The sequence below is a fragment of the Talpa occidentalis genome, unplaced genomic scaffold (genome assembly GCF_014898055.3).
Source record: "Talpa occidentalis isolate TD23 unplaced genomic scaffold, MPIMG_talOcc4v2.1 talOcc4.14, whole genome shotgun sequence".
NCBI lineage: Eukaryota > Metazoa > Chordata > Mammalia > Eulipotyphla > Talpidae > Talpa > Talpa occidentalis.
Window position 1 is genome coordinate 45,760,756 of NW_023601433.1, and position 19,750 is coordinate 45,780,505.

General features: G+C 35.7%; 1 protein-coding gene across 4 annotated transcripts in view; it reads left to right on the plus strand.

Moving 5' to 3' along the window:
* TTC13 (tetratricopeptide repeat domain 13) overlaps window positions 1-19,750 on the plus strand; it is a 63,649-nt gene that overhangs the window by 21,420 nt on the left and 22,479 nt on the right. For 2 of the 4 annotated variants that reach the window (XM_037510430.2, XM_037510431.2), the window contains exons 5-9: window positions 8,654-8,719; window positions 10,210-10,302; window positions 12,905-13,021; window positions 13,985-14,095; window positions 19,581-19,663. In XM_037510430.2, coding sequence (XP_037366327.1) covers window positions 8,654-8,719; window positions 10,210-10,302; window positions 12,905-13,021; window positions 13,985-14,095; window positions 19,581-19,663 — 470 coding nt within the window. The remainder of the gene's footprint in view (window positions 1-8,653; window positions 8,720-10,209; window positions 10,303-12,904; window positions 13,022-13,984; window positions 14,096-19,580; window positions 19,664-19,750) is intronic. The other 2 variants (XM_037510434.2, XM_037510433.2) reach the window with 1 other exon arrangement.

A 19,750-nucleotide genomic window follows, 5' to 3' on the forward strand; every position in this document is an offset into this window, starting at 1 on the left:
AAAAACCCCAAATTAATTTTTGTTCACTTTTCTCTCTACCTTGTTATCTTCCATAAGTCATAGACATTAGAAATGTTGGAATTCCGGATGTTTACTTTCTGTGCAGGAGTTGATTTTTAGGGTTAACTTTTACTCTTGGATTTTTCTCACCTTAAAGTATAATTATGACAGTTTTTTAAATGGAAGCCTTTATTGATTGATGCCTGTTAAAATCTGGTTAAGATGAAATGGTTAAATAAATACACAAGTGCAAGAGTTGTGAAGAGACCCCTCATGCCGACTAATATTGTTGACATTATACCTCCCATCATTGTTGAACTATATGCTTGTTGATGCTTGACTGTTATCCATATTGATATGTTTGCCTAGTGGAGTACAGTGAAGAAAATGACTTTAGAGACACTGAAGTTCTAATGCAATCTGCTGCTTACCAGCAAATTACTAAACCTCCTGAATTATGGGACAATAATAACTAACAGAATCTTGTTAGATTTACGCTAAATGACAATAGGACCCAGTGCTGGGCGCATAATAAGTGTTCAGTAAATTTTTAGCTACTCAAAGCTACTCTGGCATATTTGTCTATGGGAGCCAAAAAATAGTTTACAATTAATAATTTTGAAATTTTTGTTCTGCTTTTTTTCCTTTTTAAAACATAGATTTAATTATGTTGATAATTCTTTGTTCTCAAAAAATTAATGGGATGTTTTTAGTTGTACTTTAAAGCCCTCAGATCCAAGTAACTGTGTGTTTGAGTGGCATAATAGTGTTCATTGGACTTTTAAGTACAAAGGGTAGATTTAAATAGGTTTAAAAATCACCTTTCTGTTTAGTATTGCAATATTAGTAAAGGTATAAAAGCACTTTTACACAGTTAACACTTGACCCTTGTTTGAAAGGGAGGTTTTGATGATTTATAGGAGTATGTGTCAGTTCATTTATGGTAACCAACAGCAGAAAATTATACAAGAGTGCAGATGTATTATCAGTTTATTTTTATTGAAAACTATTATTGATATTGTACTTGAAAGTAATATAACAATGTTAAAGAAAAACCTTGATTAACAAAGTTTCCTAATTATGCCATTTTACCATTATTAAAATTGTTTGTTTATGACCTCACAGTATGCATTTGTGTTCTATAATCTGAATTATATGTACTATTCTGTAATACTTTTTCACGTAATTTTATCCAATAAATGTCATTATTCCTCTACAATCTTATTTTGATGGTATTAATATGCCTTTGTTGTCCATTTGTTGTTGTAAAACATATTTATTGCGTAGTGGTATTTGGAACGTAGAACAGAATGTCTTTCTTTATGCCAAGAAATGGTAATATTAAAATTTGATATGTATTTTCATCAGTCTGTGATACAATGGGTTGCTTTTAAATGGGAAATTTTTCTTTGAGAATGTGTGGATTTGAAGTTGAGCTGGTTTTCTGTTGACTTGAGGTATTGATGGGGCAGGAGTATAAAGAATGGGAGAGCAGGAAAAAGTTGAAATACTGCTGGTCGAAAGAGGAAAGAACTGGGTGCTCCTTTATAACACATTTTTATGTGCAACAAGAGTGCCCTTTGGCTTTCCTGCGGGTGCTGTTTTTGGTTATGTCACTCTTTCCCTGTGTTTCAGTGTTTCCCAATCTTTTCCACATTGTGACTCCGTGGAAATTCATATTTACAAGACATACTGGCATGATAAAAAGGAGCAAATTTAGAGGCATGGTGATAGAGCTTGGTGAAAGTTTGGCACATTTTCTTTGTATTACATGACCACAATAAATACAAAGATAAATGTTAAAATTCTTTTCAAAAATTTTAATGAGAAGCTTGGTCCTGCTTTTCTGGACAGAACATTTCACTATTAAGACTTATGTTTGAAATTGATGCATCTGATTCCTATTAAAGAATTTTTTATTGATTTCTTCAAATGCTAGATAGCTGATCTTATCAAGAACCTGTGCAAATAGGTGGTAGCAAGTGTCCAATGAATAGTTATTGCTTTTCCCCAATTGACTAATACTCCTTTTTCAACGTGAATCAAAATTTTTCATACATTAATTTTATGTTGTATTTTAAACGTATTATTCTTTCAATCTGTTGGCTCTTTTATTGGCAAATGCTGTGCTATTATTTCTCACAATAATAAAATTAATCCTTATTCCAACAACACTGTTTCCTACCCAGTATTTCAGAAGAGTGGGGATGTGTTTTTGCAAGCTTGCAATGATGTCTCTCTCCTGCCTTTCACGCTTCAGGTTAAAACTGAGCTAAATATAAATATCACTGGGGAATAATTTTTTGTCAGGATGTGCTAATAGATATTAGCACCTGTTCTTTGCAGGTCCTTCCAAACATTCCCATACTCTGAATTTTTAAGCCAATAAATGTCCTTTTAAATCTGCACAGTGATGGAGACTCCCTGGTGACCCAAGGGGTTAAGTCTCAGCACTATCAAGCTATCAGCAGACACTACAGCATGAGTTCAATCCCCGGCCAGGGGCCTAACCCACATGGCACGGCAGACCTCTCCTATCTCACCTGCTGCTTTCCTCAGCAGTGTATTTCAGTCAGTCCTCCTGTTCTGCTCCCCATTCTGTCTCTGGTGAATCCTCTTACTCCCCACACCTCTGGCCTACACCCCTGTTCTTGTATGCTGTATGCATAAATAAATAAAAATAAATCTTAAAAAAAATCTGCACAGTGATGCTTGTTCCCACCCAAACCTTTTGGGTGTTTTGAGTTAACTCTTGACATAACTTTTCTTTTGGACAGTCTGGAACTCCAGTATGAAGCAGCAGAGCGTGGAATCTGATTCTGTTCTTAGGAAGCTGAAAACAAATGGCAACATGGGGGCTCAGAGTTTTCAACTAGATCAACCATTTTTATAAGATCGTTGAGTGTTAAATTTGGATCTATTCATGAGGGCTACTTAAACTCCAGAATGACCTTTTGATGTAAATCTTTTATACATTCCTGTTGTCTTAGGTGTACAGTCAGTCGACCATCTTATGAGATGGTTTCATAATCTTTGCTGTTTCAAAGTGTTTATTTGAATATTTATCCAAATATGGTTTGTTTAGTACATCTATAAAGGAAAAAAAATGTTCCTTGAGCACTAAGGTTTCTAACTGAGTACAATTTCTAGACTTGAGCCATCTGTTCATCTAAATTGTGAAAACTCCTGACTTTATATGTTTATGAGTTAGTGTTTTCTCTAAATAAGTGTTCTTCCCCATTTGTCAGTAGATCCGCATCAATGATATTATTTTTAAAAAGTAGAACCATTTCTTGATTTCTGTTTTTCTTTGGTCTTTGCCCATGCAGGGCTGGGTAACATAAATGCTGCAAAAGATGAGGTGATTAGACTTTGCTAATAATTGTGTGACCTTGAGCTCACCTGGTCCTGATCTGATTCTGGTAGAATCAAATTCATGGAAGAATTTTGTTTGTTTTACATTAGACAAAACATAAAACATTCCTCTGCACGTGATTTTGTTAACATCTTTATATAAGTATGTATGTTTGTCCACCACTTTGGCAAAATTTACTCCTCATCACATTGCTGTATAGTCACTCTTTGCCTTATTTGTCTTTGACCCAGTGTCTTTTGAGTTTTAATCAAAAAGCCAGACTTGTGGAAAAATAAATATTTGTAAAATTTAAATTCATTATATAACTAATACTGAGAATAGTATATAAGACCTTCTTGGATTTTAAAGAGCTGATAGTTTGAGAATTGAGACATCTAAGTGGATATGACTATCTTACGCTATGATTTTGTGTTTGCCTAACATAAGTAATATTGAAAGATTGAAATATTTACATTTAAAATTCTGAAAACTTTATAAAATATAAACATTAAACTTGTATTTTCAGGAACTACTTTGAAATTTGATATTCTGAGCCCAATTTGTTTTTAGAAATAGGCATTTTTATTTGAGAAAATAATTCAGTATGACATTTTATAAAGAATTTTGACATATGGTTAACATCCAAAGACAACAATCGATAAAATAATTATGTCAGTAAAAAAGTAATACAATCTGTTAAATTTAGGAACCCTTAATACTAGACTGTAATTGTGATAATGTGATAATGACCATATATATATATATATATATATGTGGCCATATATAGGCTATATATATATATATATCTCCTATGATGTTGGGAAAAAATTCTAAATGAAATTTAGAATTTAGAATTGAAAAGAGAAAAATCTTCATATTGTGTACATCTGTAAGATATTTAGGTTTTCTCTATTCATTTAACTATTTCTTTTTAGAATTCTTTTCTACTACCATATCGAGGATGTATATTTACTATGGTTGTTGCCATATCATAGTATAGTAGTATTAAGGGTTCCAAAGTTTGAATACTTTTTAAAAACAAATACACTTTTATCTATCATTGGCATTACTGGAAGTTAAGTTCCAGCTGTGTTCATGAACAGACTAGGGGATGACTTGGGGTGTGCTGGAGAGGGACCACATGTGGGACCACTCTAGTCATCACTGCTGGTGGCAGCCAAATGTAAAATCCTCAGAGCCCAAATAATGACCGAATTCAGGAAGTTGTCAGTGTTCAAATATTTCTACTGCTTTTAATTTTTGAATGGCTGTTTTAAAAAGGTTTAAACATTTTTATTGCTATTAAAATGTTATAACAAATGGCCTCCCCAGTGGCGCAGCGATTGAGCACTGGGCTACGAAGCGAAGCTGCAGATGGTACATCTGTCATACAGCTTTGCTGTACTGAACCTGAATCTCCCTTTATTCCTCCATCAGCTGCACCTCATTGTTTCTGGCCATGTCATCTTGCTTCTTCCTCTCTGAGAAGAACAGACCCTGGAGAAGAAGCCTTGATCTAATAGTCTTTAATATTCACTGCTATTTTCTTAACTGTCTAACATGTGGTCAGTATTTGTTGCAAAATAATAAATGCCATGTTTTAAGGCTCATTATGTCCCAGGCTCTGAGCTAGGTGCTACAAACCCCAAATGAAAAGACATGCCCCTGAAAATATTGTATTCCAGTGGGATGACAAATGTGCAAATGCAAAATAGCAATGGAGTAAGAGAATTTAATGAAATTATGTACATTTGGATCTCTGAAAGCCATCTTCAACTCAAAGATTCCAATTGACTACATGTTCCCCTGGTCCTTGCACATATGCCCCCCTGCAACTGAGAGACAATTCCTAGTCAAATTCCAGTGTTGCCTTAGTAAATGGCATGACCTTCCATTTGATTATAAGAGGTCTTTTGCTCCACATCTGTGTGCTACTTATTTCAGCACCAACTCTATATATCTCAAAAGTATCTACTACATGTACCTGCTTCTCCTGGCTCTGTTCAAATCATCTGTCAGAACACACAATCATCATTTCCTCGTCTTTCGTCTTATATCCTTTTCATCCAGATGCATACAACGTATGTACATGTGTATTTTAAGCATATTCTTTGCTGTTGCTTTTAGGTTAAAGATAAAAATCTTTAATAAGATCCCTGCCTATCTCTTTAGCCTCATCTTGGAACAGATGGCATGATCTTGTTTCCCTTGGGACCTTTGAACAGTCTGCTCCCCAAGCTGGACCAAGCACTCTGGCATTTCCCCATCCCCAACAGATCTTAACCTAGGTATTTCTCCCATAGGGAATCCTCTCTAACCATGTCTAGGTCTTCATGCATTTTCTCAAAGCACCATTTACTACTGCATTGAAGATGTAACTTTACATACTTCACATTTATATTTGTAATTCTTTGGCTAGGTACAAAGAAGGCAAGAAAGAACCTTTGTCTTCTGTGTTGGCTTTCACTTAATATGGTATCCCTATCACATGGATCTGGATGTGGTTAATAGTAGACTCTGAGTTGAATTTGTTGAATGTATAACTGTCATTCACATAGCAGGTAGTTAGGAACAGAAGAGAAGGAGCATATTCATTGTCCAGGGGAGTCTGGAAGGAGTTAGTGTTTGAGTTGAGACTTAAAGGTTAGAAGGACTTTCTTGGGCACAGAGGCAATGCGTGGGTGTTTTAGGTAAAGGGAATAACATTTGCAAATACAATGAGCTTTAGGAGAGCTTTCTGTATCTAGGGAACTATCAAGTCATTTAGATTATTCTAGAGTATGAATTGCAAATGAGAGTGTAGAAGACATGAGGCTGAACAGTAAGGCAGGAAAATGATTACTATTATCTGCAAAGACACTTAGATATTACCACATTGTTTCAAATTATGAGTTGCTACTCTTTAGTAGGCCCTGGAATTAATTGGTGAGTTAGGACTAGAACTTTTGAAAAATGATATATATTAAGCTAGAAAATATCAAAGTATTACTGTATGTAAGAAAGGCTAGATATGACTTAGTAAAACTCATTTCTGATGAATGTGTATATTAAGTATGTATGTGTGTGTGTGCTAGGTTACAGAACAAAATAAATTTACTATGTGTTAGAGAGTAAAAAAAGAATGTTTGAATGTTACTCTCATAGGGATTGAGGAGCCATTGCATAATTTCAGCCAGGGAAGTGACACCATCAGACTTTACTGTTAGGTAACTTGGTGCGGGTCTGGAGAATAGGTTGGAAGAAACAAGAAAATGATTAAGCAATCACAGTAGCCTAAATGAGAGAGGAAGTTTCAAATATACAGCAGTGGCTGATGGATCAGGAGGGAGAGACACCAGATATATTCAGTAAGTGAAATTGCCAGGATTTCTTTCATCTTTGGGAAGATTTCTTTTATGTGGTAATATCTAGAATAACTTTTTACTTACATATGCCTTTTTCTGACTTACCTCTTGGTCATTGGGTATAAAATTTTACTCAATTGTACGAGAAAAGCTTGGATGGTATATTTTGAGACACTAGGAATCTGAGAGTAGTTTTTCCTCTCACTAGAGAATGTTACAGGGAATGAGCTACTGCCCCCCTCCCAGCATGGTCGAGATTCTATTCTGTTCTTTTTCTATATTCTGGCAGGCATTATCCATACTGAAAAATATGAAGACAGTGTTAATGGGTAATTATTTTTCCTGCTCTGCCCCTCCCTCGTCCCCAACTCTCTCTCCCTCCAAACTACTTTCTCTGCCTTTCTTTAAGTCGGGAAAGATATTTAAATGTTGAAAGTATTATCTCTGAGTGGCAAGATTATAGGGTATACATCCCTTTTCTTGGTGCTTTTTGTTTTCTAAATTGTCCATAATTTATAATAAATTTTCTATTTATAATAAAATTTAAATAAAATTTTTAATAATACATAGACAATTTTTCCTAATTATAGATATACATGTTTGTTTTAAACAATTAAAAGGAATACAGTAGTTTATTAAGGAGACTGATAATGTATCTAGCAATTATATTCTCCAGAGAAAATTGCTGTTAGTTTTTTGGAGAGTATTTTTTGGGGCACTTCCTCACCCATACAGTCTATATGGGTATTATTTATAAGTAACTTCATTTCTCTGTGGTTCTGTAACTTGTACTTTTTTCCGTTTAACATATAGCATGAACAACATTTCATGCCAGTTACATATAACTTATAAATCACTAATCACTAACTATATGGGAGCCAGGAAGGTGACTTAAATGAGCAAAGTGAATTAACATAGTATAAAAGTGGAGAGTGGGCTTGGGGTAAGCATACTCCCCCTTCATCTCAAGGGACAGCTCTCCTTACAGTTTTGCACATGAGAAATCCAGAATGTGGTCCTTTCTTTGTAAATCTTTTAATTTTCCAAGAGAAGCTAAAAATAATATCGTTTCCTTGTTATTTTTCAGCGGCACTGAGGGACACCTTATCTCAGTTTTGAAACAGAACAATAGATTAGGCATTAAAATGTCTTGTCTGGTACAGTTCAGTTAAATTATTCAGCAGTGTCAAGACTTTCACACAGGACCCTGTAGCCAGAGGCTGTTTATCTTCTTTCTTAAATATATAGTGAAGGATTCAGAGAGGAAGTGAAAATTGCAAAGGTTAAATGTAGAGAAGAGTGATTTTACTCTGTAGGGATGACAGTTCATACCAGTGACCTGTGTGTAGGAATGAGATAGTGGGAGCAGCAGAAGCTCTGTGTCCTGGGGCCTTCAGAGGTGTTTACTTAGTCCATCTGGGGGAAGATTGTAGAAAGGATCTGAGTTTTAATTTTGACCCACTAGTATAAAAGACTATATTAATCCCTGACAGACTGTGGAGCTGACTTATTTCTCATTCCTCTTTATGCTGGCACTGAGGGGGCTTTCTTTTTCCAGATTACTGCATGGCTATATGGAAAGGGACAAACTAGGAAGAGACATTACCCAATCTTTTGCTCATATCTGTTTATTTTTGAGTCTTTATTTTTTCTGTAAGATATGATTTCTGGTGCTGCCAATCATAGAGCTGTGGAGAGGATTGCATTTTAAATAAAACAACGACGTTGAAAGAAACTAGCACAGAGCTCAGTAATATTGACTCACTATTTTTAAATGAAAAACTCATGTGTCTTAGAATATAGACTTTTGGTTGGGGACTGTGGATTGACTTATCAGTGGTGGTAGCATAAAGAAGTAGAGCTGTCACTTGTGGCTTTAACATACTTTAAGCAGAAACTGATTTTTTTTTTTTTGTTTATAGTTTTTGACGTGTCTCTGTTTTGGTCTGACTAGGAGGAGCCTGATCTGGTTAGTGCAATTTATGGCCGAGGGATAGCCTATGGAAAGAAGGGACTACATGTGAGTATTGGAATAGTTATGCTTGCCATAGTGCCTACATGACCTGACATGGACCAGGGTTCTGGTAGAAACTCTCAACTGTTCCTTGAGCTCTGATGGAACGTCCAGTGATGTTGCTTCAGTTCACGATGAGAAAATGACAATTGAGGATGTACTCAAGGTCAAATAGCTAGGGTGGTGGACTGGGAATTTCAAACCAGGTCTTCTAAAGCCAATTTGCCATACTTTCTACTCCAAACGGACAGCCTTTGCCAGGCAAAAATTTTTTGTGTGATGAACTGGACATAGACCAAGTAAAGTATGAAACTTTGACTGAATTCCTAAGACATACTCATTGGTAATGGGGAGACTAGGAATCAGTAGCACAGTAGGACTTAGATTTTGAGTTCCTTTCACAATTTTAAAGCTTGGATAAAGGAACAAAGTATTTTGTAAACTATATTTTTATTTGTTATCCTATGTTATTCTCTCTCTAGATAGGTGTATTTTTGTAGCTGTGATCAAATTATTACCCTTATTTCTCTGAGAAAGGCACGAAGATTTATTCAAACAAAGGCACCATTGTATAAAAATGAAGACTTTCCTAAGATTATATAGTAAATGATGAAATAGTCTAAGATTCAGGTACCCAATTTTTAGTACAGAACATTATTTTTAAACTTCCTGATCTTACTGTGTTTTTAAAAATACCCAATGAAATTATGCTTTGAAGGAGAAACCCCACTTTGATATCTTTGACCATTAAAAGAACTGTATTAATGGGGTCCTGCCCTATTGGGGAATTTTTATAATGTTTGTATACTTCTGAGACATAGAAGATTGAAAAGAACTCAGATTTGAAACTAAAGTAGATATTTAGGAAGAAAGCAATGTTACTTTCATCATTTATTGAAGAGCATCAATAAATGACTGAAGTTGCCCTGGTAAAAGTGAGAGAGAAGCTGTTTCTTCCTAATTCTCATCTCTTAATTTTACATCTTGACCAGAAACTTGTTTGTATTTTCAATGTGAAAGTAACATGCTCATATATTTTTAAGGTACAAATAATTGCAAATGTGAAAGAGAATTTATGTAGACCTCTTACAATGTAGAAATATGGTCTTGTGGATTTTGATAGACACAGATTTGACCCATCTTTTTTCGTGCATTATCACCAGTCAGCATCATTTCACTTGCTGGTATCCACATATCTGTCCCTTAAAATTTGTTGATTCATTGTTTAATTAGGTTAAATTTAGAAAATATCCTTTTATCTCTGGAGCTTATAATAGTAGACAGGTCCAACTTACTATTTTTGAGTAGAAAGTCTTGAGTAAACTTAATAAATAGAATATAACTTATTTAACTTGGCAGATCTCTTATACAGAAACTAAGTTCATATTTATTTCTAAAAAAGTAGTTATATCATGAGTAAGTTATTTTTTCAGAAAATCTATTCAACTTGGTTTTGAGTAACAGTATATCTCATACTAAGCTAATGCCTTTTCAAGGACATTAAGAATGCTGAGCTTGCTCTGTTTGAACTGAGCCGAGTAATTACCTTGGAACCAGATCGTCCAGAGGTATTTGAGCAGCGTGCAGAAGTGAGTTTGGTTTTCTTTTTCCCTTTGTCATTATTGGATTAGTTAAATCTCAAGATTTTTTCCTATTATTTTATTACTTGTAAATTTTAAAACTCCCTTATTCTATTGTGTGTTCCTTCATAGGTACTAAATGTCTTTAAACCTGGTTGAAATTATTAGAGTGAGACTCCTAATTTAATAGTAATATAATAGTAAGATGTAACATAACCATGATTGTCACATGTACTACTACTATCAATGTTATTGAAAAATATATCACTCATGATAGTTACTGTATGACATACTTTAGTAAATGTAACATGGCTATATGGTAAAATGCAAATCATAGACTTAAATGTGTGTATGTGTGTGTGCTTATCTGTGTATGTATGTATGTACGTGTACATATAATTCTTATGAGACATACCTATCAATATAAGGTTGACTATAACCAGAATTTGATTAAATTTATGACTTGCGGTGGAGACAGAGAGATAATGTGGTGAAAATATCAGGTCCTACTTATGAGAGTAGACACTGAGGGGAGGTACTTCTTCAGCAACAGGAAGACATGGCCTGCTGGAGTTCTAGGAGAGGTGGGTGTCGGGACTGTCTGCAGAGGCCTCACTGAGGTAATGGCAGTGTTTTGAGAGATGGGGGAAGATGAGTGTTCAGGTCAGAGAAAGGTGTGCAAATGCACTCTTATTAATGTAATGTGTTCATTTTACTATTTCCATAAAATAGTACTAAATTATCCGTATTTCATGCTGTATTTATTTTACTGCACATTTGACCATGTTAAATGCTGTAGAATTTAATGTTAATGTACTCCATTTGAATAAAACATCTTCAATCATCTAATCTGCAAGATTTCATAGTCAAACTGAAGGGAAAAAATGACATTTTTTTTTCTCTTGGGGGGAGAAAACTTGACAGTTAAAGGTAGCATTAAATGTTTTAGTGATTTAAAAACTGCATTTGTAATATTTTTGTTCCCAGAATAATAATGTGTTATAGTTCAGTTTCTTAAAGTGAATTTCATGTTACTTTGGGGATTTGGTTTTCTGAATAAAATTCTCAATTAATGATATTATCTCGTCTATTTTGGATTATAATTGTATGAGGGTTAAGTGATTGTAATTTGTTCTGCACTGCATGAGAGTGGTCTTTAATGTGAGCATTTGGTCGCTGATTTGTGATTCTCTGCACCAGGGAAGGGATGCTGACACTTTTTCCTGTATTACTTTGATGTTATATTAAAATGTTATGATACAGCATGAATTTAATTACATGTACTTAGACTTATTTAGCAGAATTTTAAAAATTGTATGTCTAACTAAAAGCTAATTGTGTATCCAAAAATGATAATGGTAATCAGAAAAGTAATTTTCAGTTGCCTTAGAAATATATAGTACTAGTCTTTTTTTTTTTTTTGACGTTACTGGGCAAAAATGTCATTATGTAAGTGATTTTTCAGCTAAATTTTAGCATCCCATGTATATATATTAGAAATTATTTTATGGGTATTCTCATTTGCATACTTTCTGAAATAGTCAATTTAATGGACATAATTTAATCTGTTTTAGTTAGCTGGGTCATCATGCATATTCTTATTGTACCCAGGGTATGATAATTCAGTTATATAACTAGGAGGTAATAACCTAGGTAGGGATGTTTTCATCCCAAAATATAATCCTGATCATATGTTTTTTGTAATTCCCAGGCATACATTTTGTTTCTTTCCTCTACTGTGTCCCAAATCCTGTCACTAGTGCTGTGCCTCCCTGAATCTTCTTTTGCTGGTTTTTCAGAGTAGGAAGCCCGTTAGTAAAATTTGATAGACATGCCCTATGTTAAAAGAAGAACTTAAACTCGAATTTAAGACATTTTTTTCAGGGTAAAATGCTTGAGCTTGATTGTGTGAATACTGATACCCATTTTGGATCCTCTTACATCTTTGTGGTGTACTGTAACAATCTGAACTGTCTTCTGTACTGTGTTGCCTGAACATAAACTGATTGCTGGGTCAGAAAAGCTTTCCAAACAGGCTTGCAGATCTTTTTTTTCCTCCTACTTTGCAGATCATGACTGATGAGTTAAGAACTGTTAATGCAAAGGACTTACAAAACACCTACAATCCTAAATATTGTCATTTAGTACTTATAACCAAGGGGAATAGCTAAGGATCATAGAGTACTCAAATCTGTGTTCAACACATTCTCTATTTTAATGATTCAAAGATTAATGGTTTCAAACTAGTTCTGCTATGCCAAGTTTTGATTTGAAAGATAAAAGATAGGTTGAGGAAAGAAAGGATCACTCTTCAAGAAAAGCAACCTCTGTTATAACCCAGAATGCGGAACAATGAAAAAGCAGTAGCTGCAGTCATAGTTCATCCATCTCTCCTTTGGCTGGACAAGAACTAGTGACCCTTCAGTTTGTTGACTTTGAGCCTCACTGCATAGTATGTGGGCGTCAAGGTTCTAGTCTGCTGAGAGTAATACTGTTATTGGAGTATAGTAAAGTGGAATTGAAGTAAAAAAAAAAAAAAAAAAAAAAACACTGGCAGTTTAGGATTGACCATTGAAATTTTTCTTCCCTAATTATATTTTTGGATTTATAGATTCTGTCTCCTCTGGGAAGAATTAATGAAGCAGTGAATGATCTCACTAAAGCTATTCAGCTTCAACCGTCAGCACGGCTATACAGACATCGGGGGACCCTCTACTTCATCTCAGAAGTGAGTTCTTTTTGCCTCATTTCCTTTCATGATAATACAGATTTCATTTTACTTTTTATTTCAGAAAGCTGCTATTGAGGCTGCTATTATTGAGGAATATGTTTGAGATACAAGACATTTACAGAAATGTTTTATTTAGATGAAACTGAATCCAGTGGAGAAATATTAATTACTGAGAACTCATTTTCTTGCTTGAATTGTAAGCGGTAACTATATCTGAACTAGAAGAGGAGACAGAGAGAGATAGAGAAGAAAAATTTGATTCTTAGATAATACTTTCACTTTTCTTGCAAATGTGGATGTAGGGGAGCAGGAGTGCATGTTAACAATGTGATTATAAAACTTAGAGGTACAATTTAAATCTCTGAGTATCACAACCCAAGAACCATATCCTGAGCTAACATGATTTCCCAGACTCTAGCTTCTCGATGTAAATGACCTAATCTAATGAGATTATCTTTTATCCTCATAGTAGTATTTATGAATGTCACAGTTATTTTTGTAGGTTTACAGTAATTTTAATAGCAATTTCCCAAGAGAAAATAAATTTTTAAAATCTTAGCACAACTCATAATTATTTTGGAAGTATTCAGGATAATACTTCTGTATTATGTGTATAATATATAATATAAAACTCTTGTTTCCAGAAAATAATTTGTCAAGCTCTCTAAATGATTGTGACTTTATTAGTGTTAAAAATAATATTCCTTTTGTAATTGAGACAATATTCTTGCATTAAACCTACGTGAGTTTTTCCTATTTTCTAATAAAATCAACTATTTCAGCAAGCAAGTATAAGCATTCAACTAATATTTATGGTCATGAAATGTTTCCTTTAAAGAAAGCCCAAAATGGCATGGAATGAATTGGTTTTTTTTTTTTTTTCTCTACCAATCAAAAGTAGGAAATGTTGAAATATCTAATGAATACTACTTCATTTTTTCCCCACTTTCCTTTTTGTAGGACTATGCAACAGCCCATGAAGATTTTCAGCAGTCCTTAGAATTGAACAAAAACCAGCCTATAGCTATGCTATACAAAGGTTTAACTTTCTTTCACAGAGGACTTTTAAAGGTGAAAGTGCTGTGTACAGTATGACTTTGCTTTCTTTTATGGGAAGAAGTTAGTGGGATTTCATTTGACATGTTTTGTCTATCTAATTGGTTTATTTAATAGCAAGTAGTTTGAATCAACACATTTATTGAGCTCCTACTAGTTGGTAGGTACTTGGAGGAAGCTACAGAAGGGGCGAGAATAAAAGCCTATAAGAAGGAGAAGTAATAATTTACACGTATAAAGGATGCAGTTTACAAAGTTTTTTCTACATAGAATTTATGGTATGGTAAATACATTAAAGAAAGTAAATAAGAGAAGTTGTTAGGAAACAGCTAAGACAGCTTCATTTAAACTATGGAGTTAGAGAACGTTCCAGAGAACAGATAGTCTTTGTTCTGCACTTTGTAGATGGAGTAGGCTTAGGTGAAGGAAGAAAGGCACTTTAGACAGAGAAGAGCACAGAAGAGATATTGAGACATGGAAATACAGCCACATTTAGAGAGTGGTAAATAGTAGGGTTTGAACCTAAGGCAGCGGGGGCTGGAGACTTGGTTGTGGGGAGGTCCTAAAATGCCTGGAGTACTGTGTTGAGCATTTTGACTTTAATTTATAGGCCCAAAGGAACTGTAGAAATCTAGATTTGGAAGGAAATACATAGTTGAGACCAAATCTGTCATTTTAGGAAGTGGATTTGACACGGCAGTGGCTGAGTAGCTTAGGGACAGAAAACCTGATGAGGAGACATTCCAGGCCAGGTGGTAAGACCTCATGTGGCTCCCCCGGAGGCTGCAGGAACAGGTTGGAGGACCTTTCTGCAATTGATTGTTTTTTACTATCACTTGAAGATTGACTGCAATTGGTAGGTGATTTGAGGGAAACTTAGAAAGGCTTGTTTAAACTATCTTAAAAGCGGGGTACAAGTGTCACCAGCTTCTCCTTTCCTCCTGCTCCTGGCCCTTGATTCTGCATTCTCTGAGCACATGTTGAGACTCTATTGTGCAGGAACTCTGTGCCAACATCGAGGGGGTTGGAAACGTTCCTGCGAGTGAAGCTCTGGGTCTCTTCTCTTGCCTTCCTGAGTGCCCCAGGCTTGGCACATACTAAGTGCTCTAGTACAGGACACATCAAAACTGCCTGACTGAAGACAGATTAAGAGCCAACACAGTTAGCCTGCAGTGGTGAGCACACTTCATTCTGATGAGGCAGTCGAGAGTCTTCAGAGCGAAGGGCGTCCTCAATCTGGACTTTGAAAGCTGTGAGGCATTTCAATAGCATGTGGCAGGGAAGGGTACTTCTGGCAGGAGGAACATGTATTTTGTCATTTCAAATACTTTGAGGAACATACATATCCACACATATATGCACCAGAGGTCGGGGGCAAGGTTTTTGGTTGAAAAAGACCGAATGTTGTAAATCCTTAGTGTTATAGACAGTGCCTATCACATAGTAGGTGCTCAATAAGTATTAATGGAATGAATGAATTTCGAGGACAGAGCATTGAATTTGGAGTTGGAAGGCCTTGGTTTGAGCTCTCCTCTCAATCATATTAATTATATATACCGTGGGACAAGTTACTTAAGCTCTTTTATCCTCTCCTTCCACATCTATCAAGTAGAGATGATTCTAACTCTGCCTCTTGAAGTGATTGGGAGCATTAAATAAAATGATGCATGTGAAAAGTACTTTGTAAGCTGTAAACGTGAATCAGGTATTAATCATTACAGATTATTTCACATGTGAAAAATTAAATGTCATAGATTCTAAAAACAACAACAACAACAACAACAACAAAACTCCCTCAAAATAATTTGCAAAATTTCCTACTCCTCACATGCATGTTGCAGGTATGTGGAGGGTAGTCCTCATAAGGGCTCTCTTTCTCTCTTCCCTCAGGATTCAGGCTGGCAGCCTCAGGCTTTGAGAGTCCATAAAATGTGCTTTTGCAGCTGCCAGATTGACTTTTCCAGTTCATTTCATATCTGCCCACTATTCCTCTCATCTTCTCTCAGGCACCTTAGATTTAAAAGAAAAAACTCAAAATCACAATATCATATTCAAATCTTATCCCTTGACCTCTACCTCATGGAGGAGAAAATATTAAAAATATAAAAAATACCAACTATTAGTGTTAAGAAGTTTGAAATATTTTTGAAGTTAACAATTGCAAACAGGTGATTTCCCTTTAAACTTTGTTACTATAAAACCAGGTTTAGGAATGTGGGCTGGGCCTGGGCTCTGCAGGTTATTTGGGAATGAGAATTTCTCTGTAACAGAGATACTAGCCACAAATTGGACAAGATTAAAATTCAGTTTGGCTCTTTAGCCCAGATCTACATGATAAGAACCTGGAAACACTGCTTTCATTCTCTGAGCATTAGAAGCTCCCCAGTGAAACGGTCATCCCAAAGTATTTGGTCCTTTCTCCTTTTCACCATGCTCATAAACACAGCATCAATGTGTGTAATAGTTGGGAACTTTTTCTTTGCATTTTTATAGATCTGCTGTCCGAGGAGGTCAGAGTGTTTACGTATTGTCTCATTCATCCCAACGGCATCCCCATGAAGTATAGAAGGAGCAGAGGGTGTCCCAGTTACACAGATTGGAAAACTGAGTCAGTGGTGACATGCCTTCATTAAATTAATGATCTTAGTTCAGTTATCTCTATTTCTCTTGTTAACTGTAGAGACAAGATATTAAATGGACCAATGAGCTTGAGCTATCTTTATATCCTAAAGGTGGTCTCTCTAGGTCAATAGCAATTTAGAAATTAAGTAGGTGATTGCTCATTTACTTTGTGGTATATACTACATTAAAATATATCAGGCAATATTATATTACAAATTTTGCAAGTGTCCAATACAGTAGATTTATCAGACATTTTTTATTTTCCTAGGAAAAAACTGCAGACACTTTTCCATGGAGTTCTGTTTTATCTGTGTTGTAAGGATATTTCAAAAATTGTATATTCTGAGCAACAGTCCATATTTTTGTCAGCCTTGACTTGAGAGTTCTGAAATTATTCTCTTAGTTACAACAAACTGCCTGAGAGTGATGGCTGCCCACCGGCTAGTAAGAAGGATGGAGACTTAAAGTGGTGACAATACATGCGCTGTGCAAATGAATTCAGAGCCAGTCATATGCTTACAGAGTGATTCAAACGTAGTTTCTTTGTTCCCAATGGCTTAAAATCTTGATTCTGCTATGTCCCCTCTTTGGCAGAATGAGGTAGAGAGCTGTGCAGTGATTAGACAGGAACCCCGAAACCAAAGACTCTTAAAAGCTGAAGAGAAATCAGAATTTGAAGAACTGTGGCGTCCAAGCATGCTGTAAGTGCAGTGGGCAGCAGATGTCTCCTGGGCATCTCCACTAGACGTCCACACACTCCAGCCTTAACAAGCCCCAACTGGACTCCTGACCTCCTCCCACCCACCCTGCAGCTGTCCTTCCTCCTGTGGTTAACGCTCTCACCACCACCCAGGCTCTTCAGCTTAAAAGCTTCCTGTCCCTTCTGCCTCACTCCCATACCCACATAGCCAGCCAGTTCTGTCTTAGTTTACCTTAGAACCGTCTCCTGAATTTGACCCTTCTTTTCTCACTTTGAGCTTTCATTATCTCTTGCCTGGATTACTGTAGCTACCTCCTACTTGGGCTCCATTTTCTCCCCTCTCCTGTCTGTCTTCTGTGTTGTTAGTGATAATATCTCCAGTAAGTTTTGTCCTCACAGCTTGTGGGCTAATGCCCAGAATGCAGAGCACGGCAGAGGCCGCGCCCTCTCTGGCCCCTGCTTACCACTCTGGCCTGGTCCCAGTCTCTTCCCTTCTCCCCCACTCCCACCCGTGTTCCCTACTCCTGTGGCTCTGTATTTCTGTCTGTTTCTGAGCCTGCTGTGCCACTGCACAGTAGCATTTCCCCTGTCCCAGAATCCCTCTTTCTTTGCCAGATTCCTTCTCATTGTCCAAGACCCCTGACTCAATTGTCATTTCCTCTGTGAAGCTTGTTCTGGTATCCCCAGGCTCAGTTAGTTGTTTCTTTCTCTTTATTCCCAGAGACTTTTACTCATATCTATATTGTAGCTTTTAGTCCGTATTCTGATAACCTGGTTCAATAATTGGCTTTCTAACTAGACTTTCTAACTAGTGAGTTCTTAGAGGACAGAGATAATGACTTGCTCACTTTTATGTCCCCTGTTCCTCACCTTGTCCCGGCACATAGTAGGTGCTCAATACATGTTTGTTGAATTAAAAATACAGTTGTAAAAATCCTGAAAGATCAAGACAGTAACAAAGCAGGAAGGCCAACTAAGAATGATCTTTAACATTTCTTAAATGTTAAAATTTAGCCATTCTTATGCTTACAATTAATAGATGTTCATTGGGATTCCTTAATAAGTGAGTGGTAGTCCCACTGTTGCCTTTGAAAGCCAGTTTCTCTTGCCCTGCTGCACTCCTCACTGAGAATATCAAGAAGTAAGGAATGAATAATTTAAAAAAACTTCTTTCGCAAAACCATTTTTTGCACCTACCAAATTCTAAATATTTATTGGGTGCCTACTATGTGCAAGGCATAGACATCTTTTGTAGTTTCCTGCTATGAAAAATTACCTAATCAGGTGTGAAACAATCTATCACACAAGTTCTAAAATCTTTCTTAGTAAAGTTATTACAGAGCATGATACTTAGTAGCTACTAAATTAAGTAAGATGCATCTTTTCCTTGGGAAATATGTAAAATGTCTTCCTAATTTTTTATTGCAGTAAATAGTCAAGTCATGATGCTACTACATTCAATACTGGTTTAAACCTAGGATGTTGATTCTAAAACAGAATAATACATCATATTAGTAGTTTTCAGCGAGAGTTCCCAGTGCACTATGTGTCCTAAGGGCTTCTCTCTAAAGCGTAGTGCCCCTGCAGACCTGGGGACGTACTGGCACAACTCTGTCCCAAGTGCCCCCGACATTTAAGGCATCTATTTTGTTTTGTTTTACCTTGCTTTTTTCTTGTAGCAATTCTTCAGTTAATGTAGGAGCCCTTTTTGCTTGTTTTTAAAACAGTTTTACATTGGGCTTGCTATTTTGTTGGTTCGATTTTAAATGCTGCTACTTATAATCATTTTGAACTATTTCACACAACTATTAGGCTTACTTTAGTTTTCTAGGGATTTTGTTAGTTAAGGAAATGTTATTAGTATGAAGTTGATATCATTAGTATTCCAAGTCCTAATGGAATAGGTAGTGAGAAACTATTTTCCCACTTTGAAAGGGAGAACGTAAGGCTCTGTCTGTTACTATTTGTAGTAATGCATTTGTTTGCTATAGAAATTAAAATCTCCTGCCTTATCTTTATTGTACATTCTACCTCTCTCTTTTAATTTTTAAGTCCTTGTATTTATAAAAGAAAAAAATCACTCAGAGATCATGTATAATACATAATTAAGTCCTTTAGTATTTTAAATGAAACTTAAAACTTATGCAAATGAAATAATTTTCTATATACTTTTTTTAGGAAGCTATTGAATCCTTCAAAGAAGCTTTGAAGCAAAAAGTTGATTTTATTGATGCATATAAAAGTTTGGGGCAGGCCTATAGGTAAGTAAAGTAATGGCTATTGGGATAGAAGTGAGGGTGTAGAGTTGGGGAGATAAGATGGCCTCATGTAATAGGGCTCTTCAAATA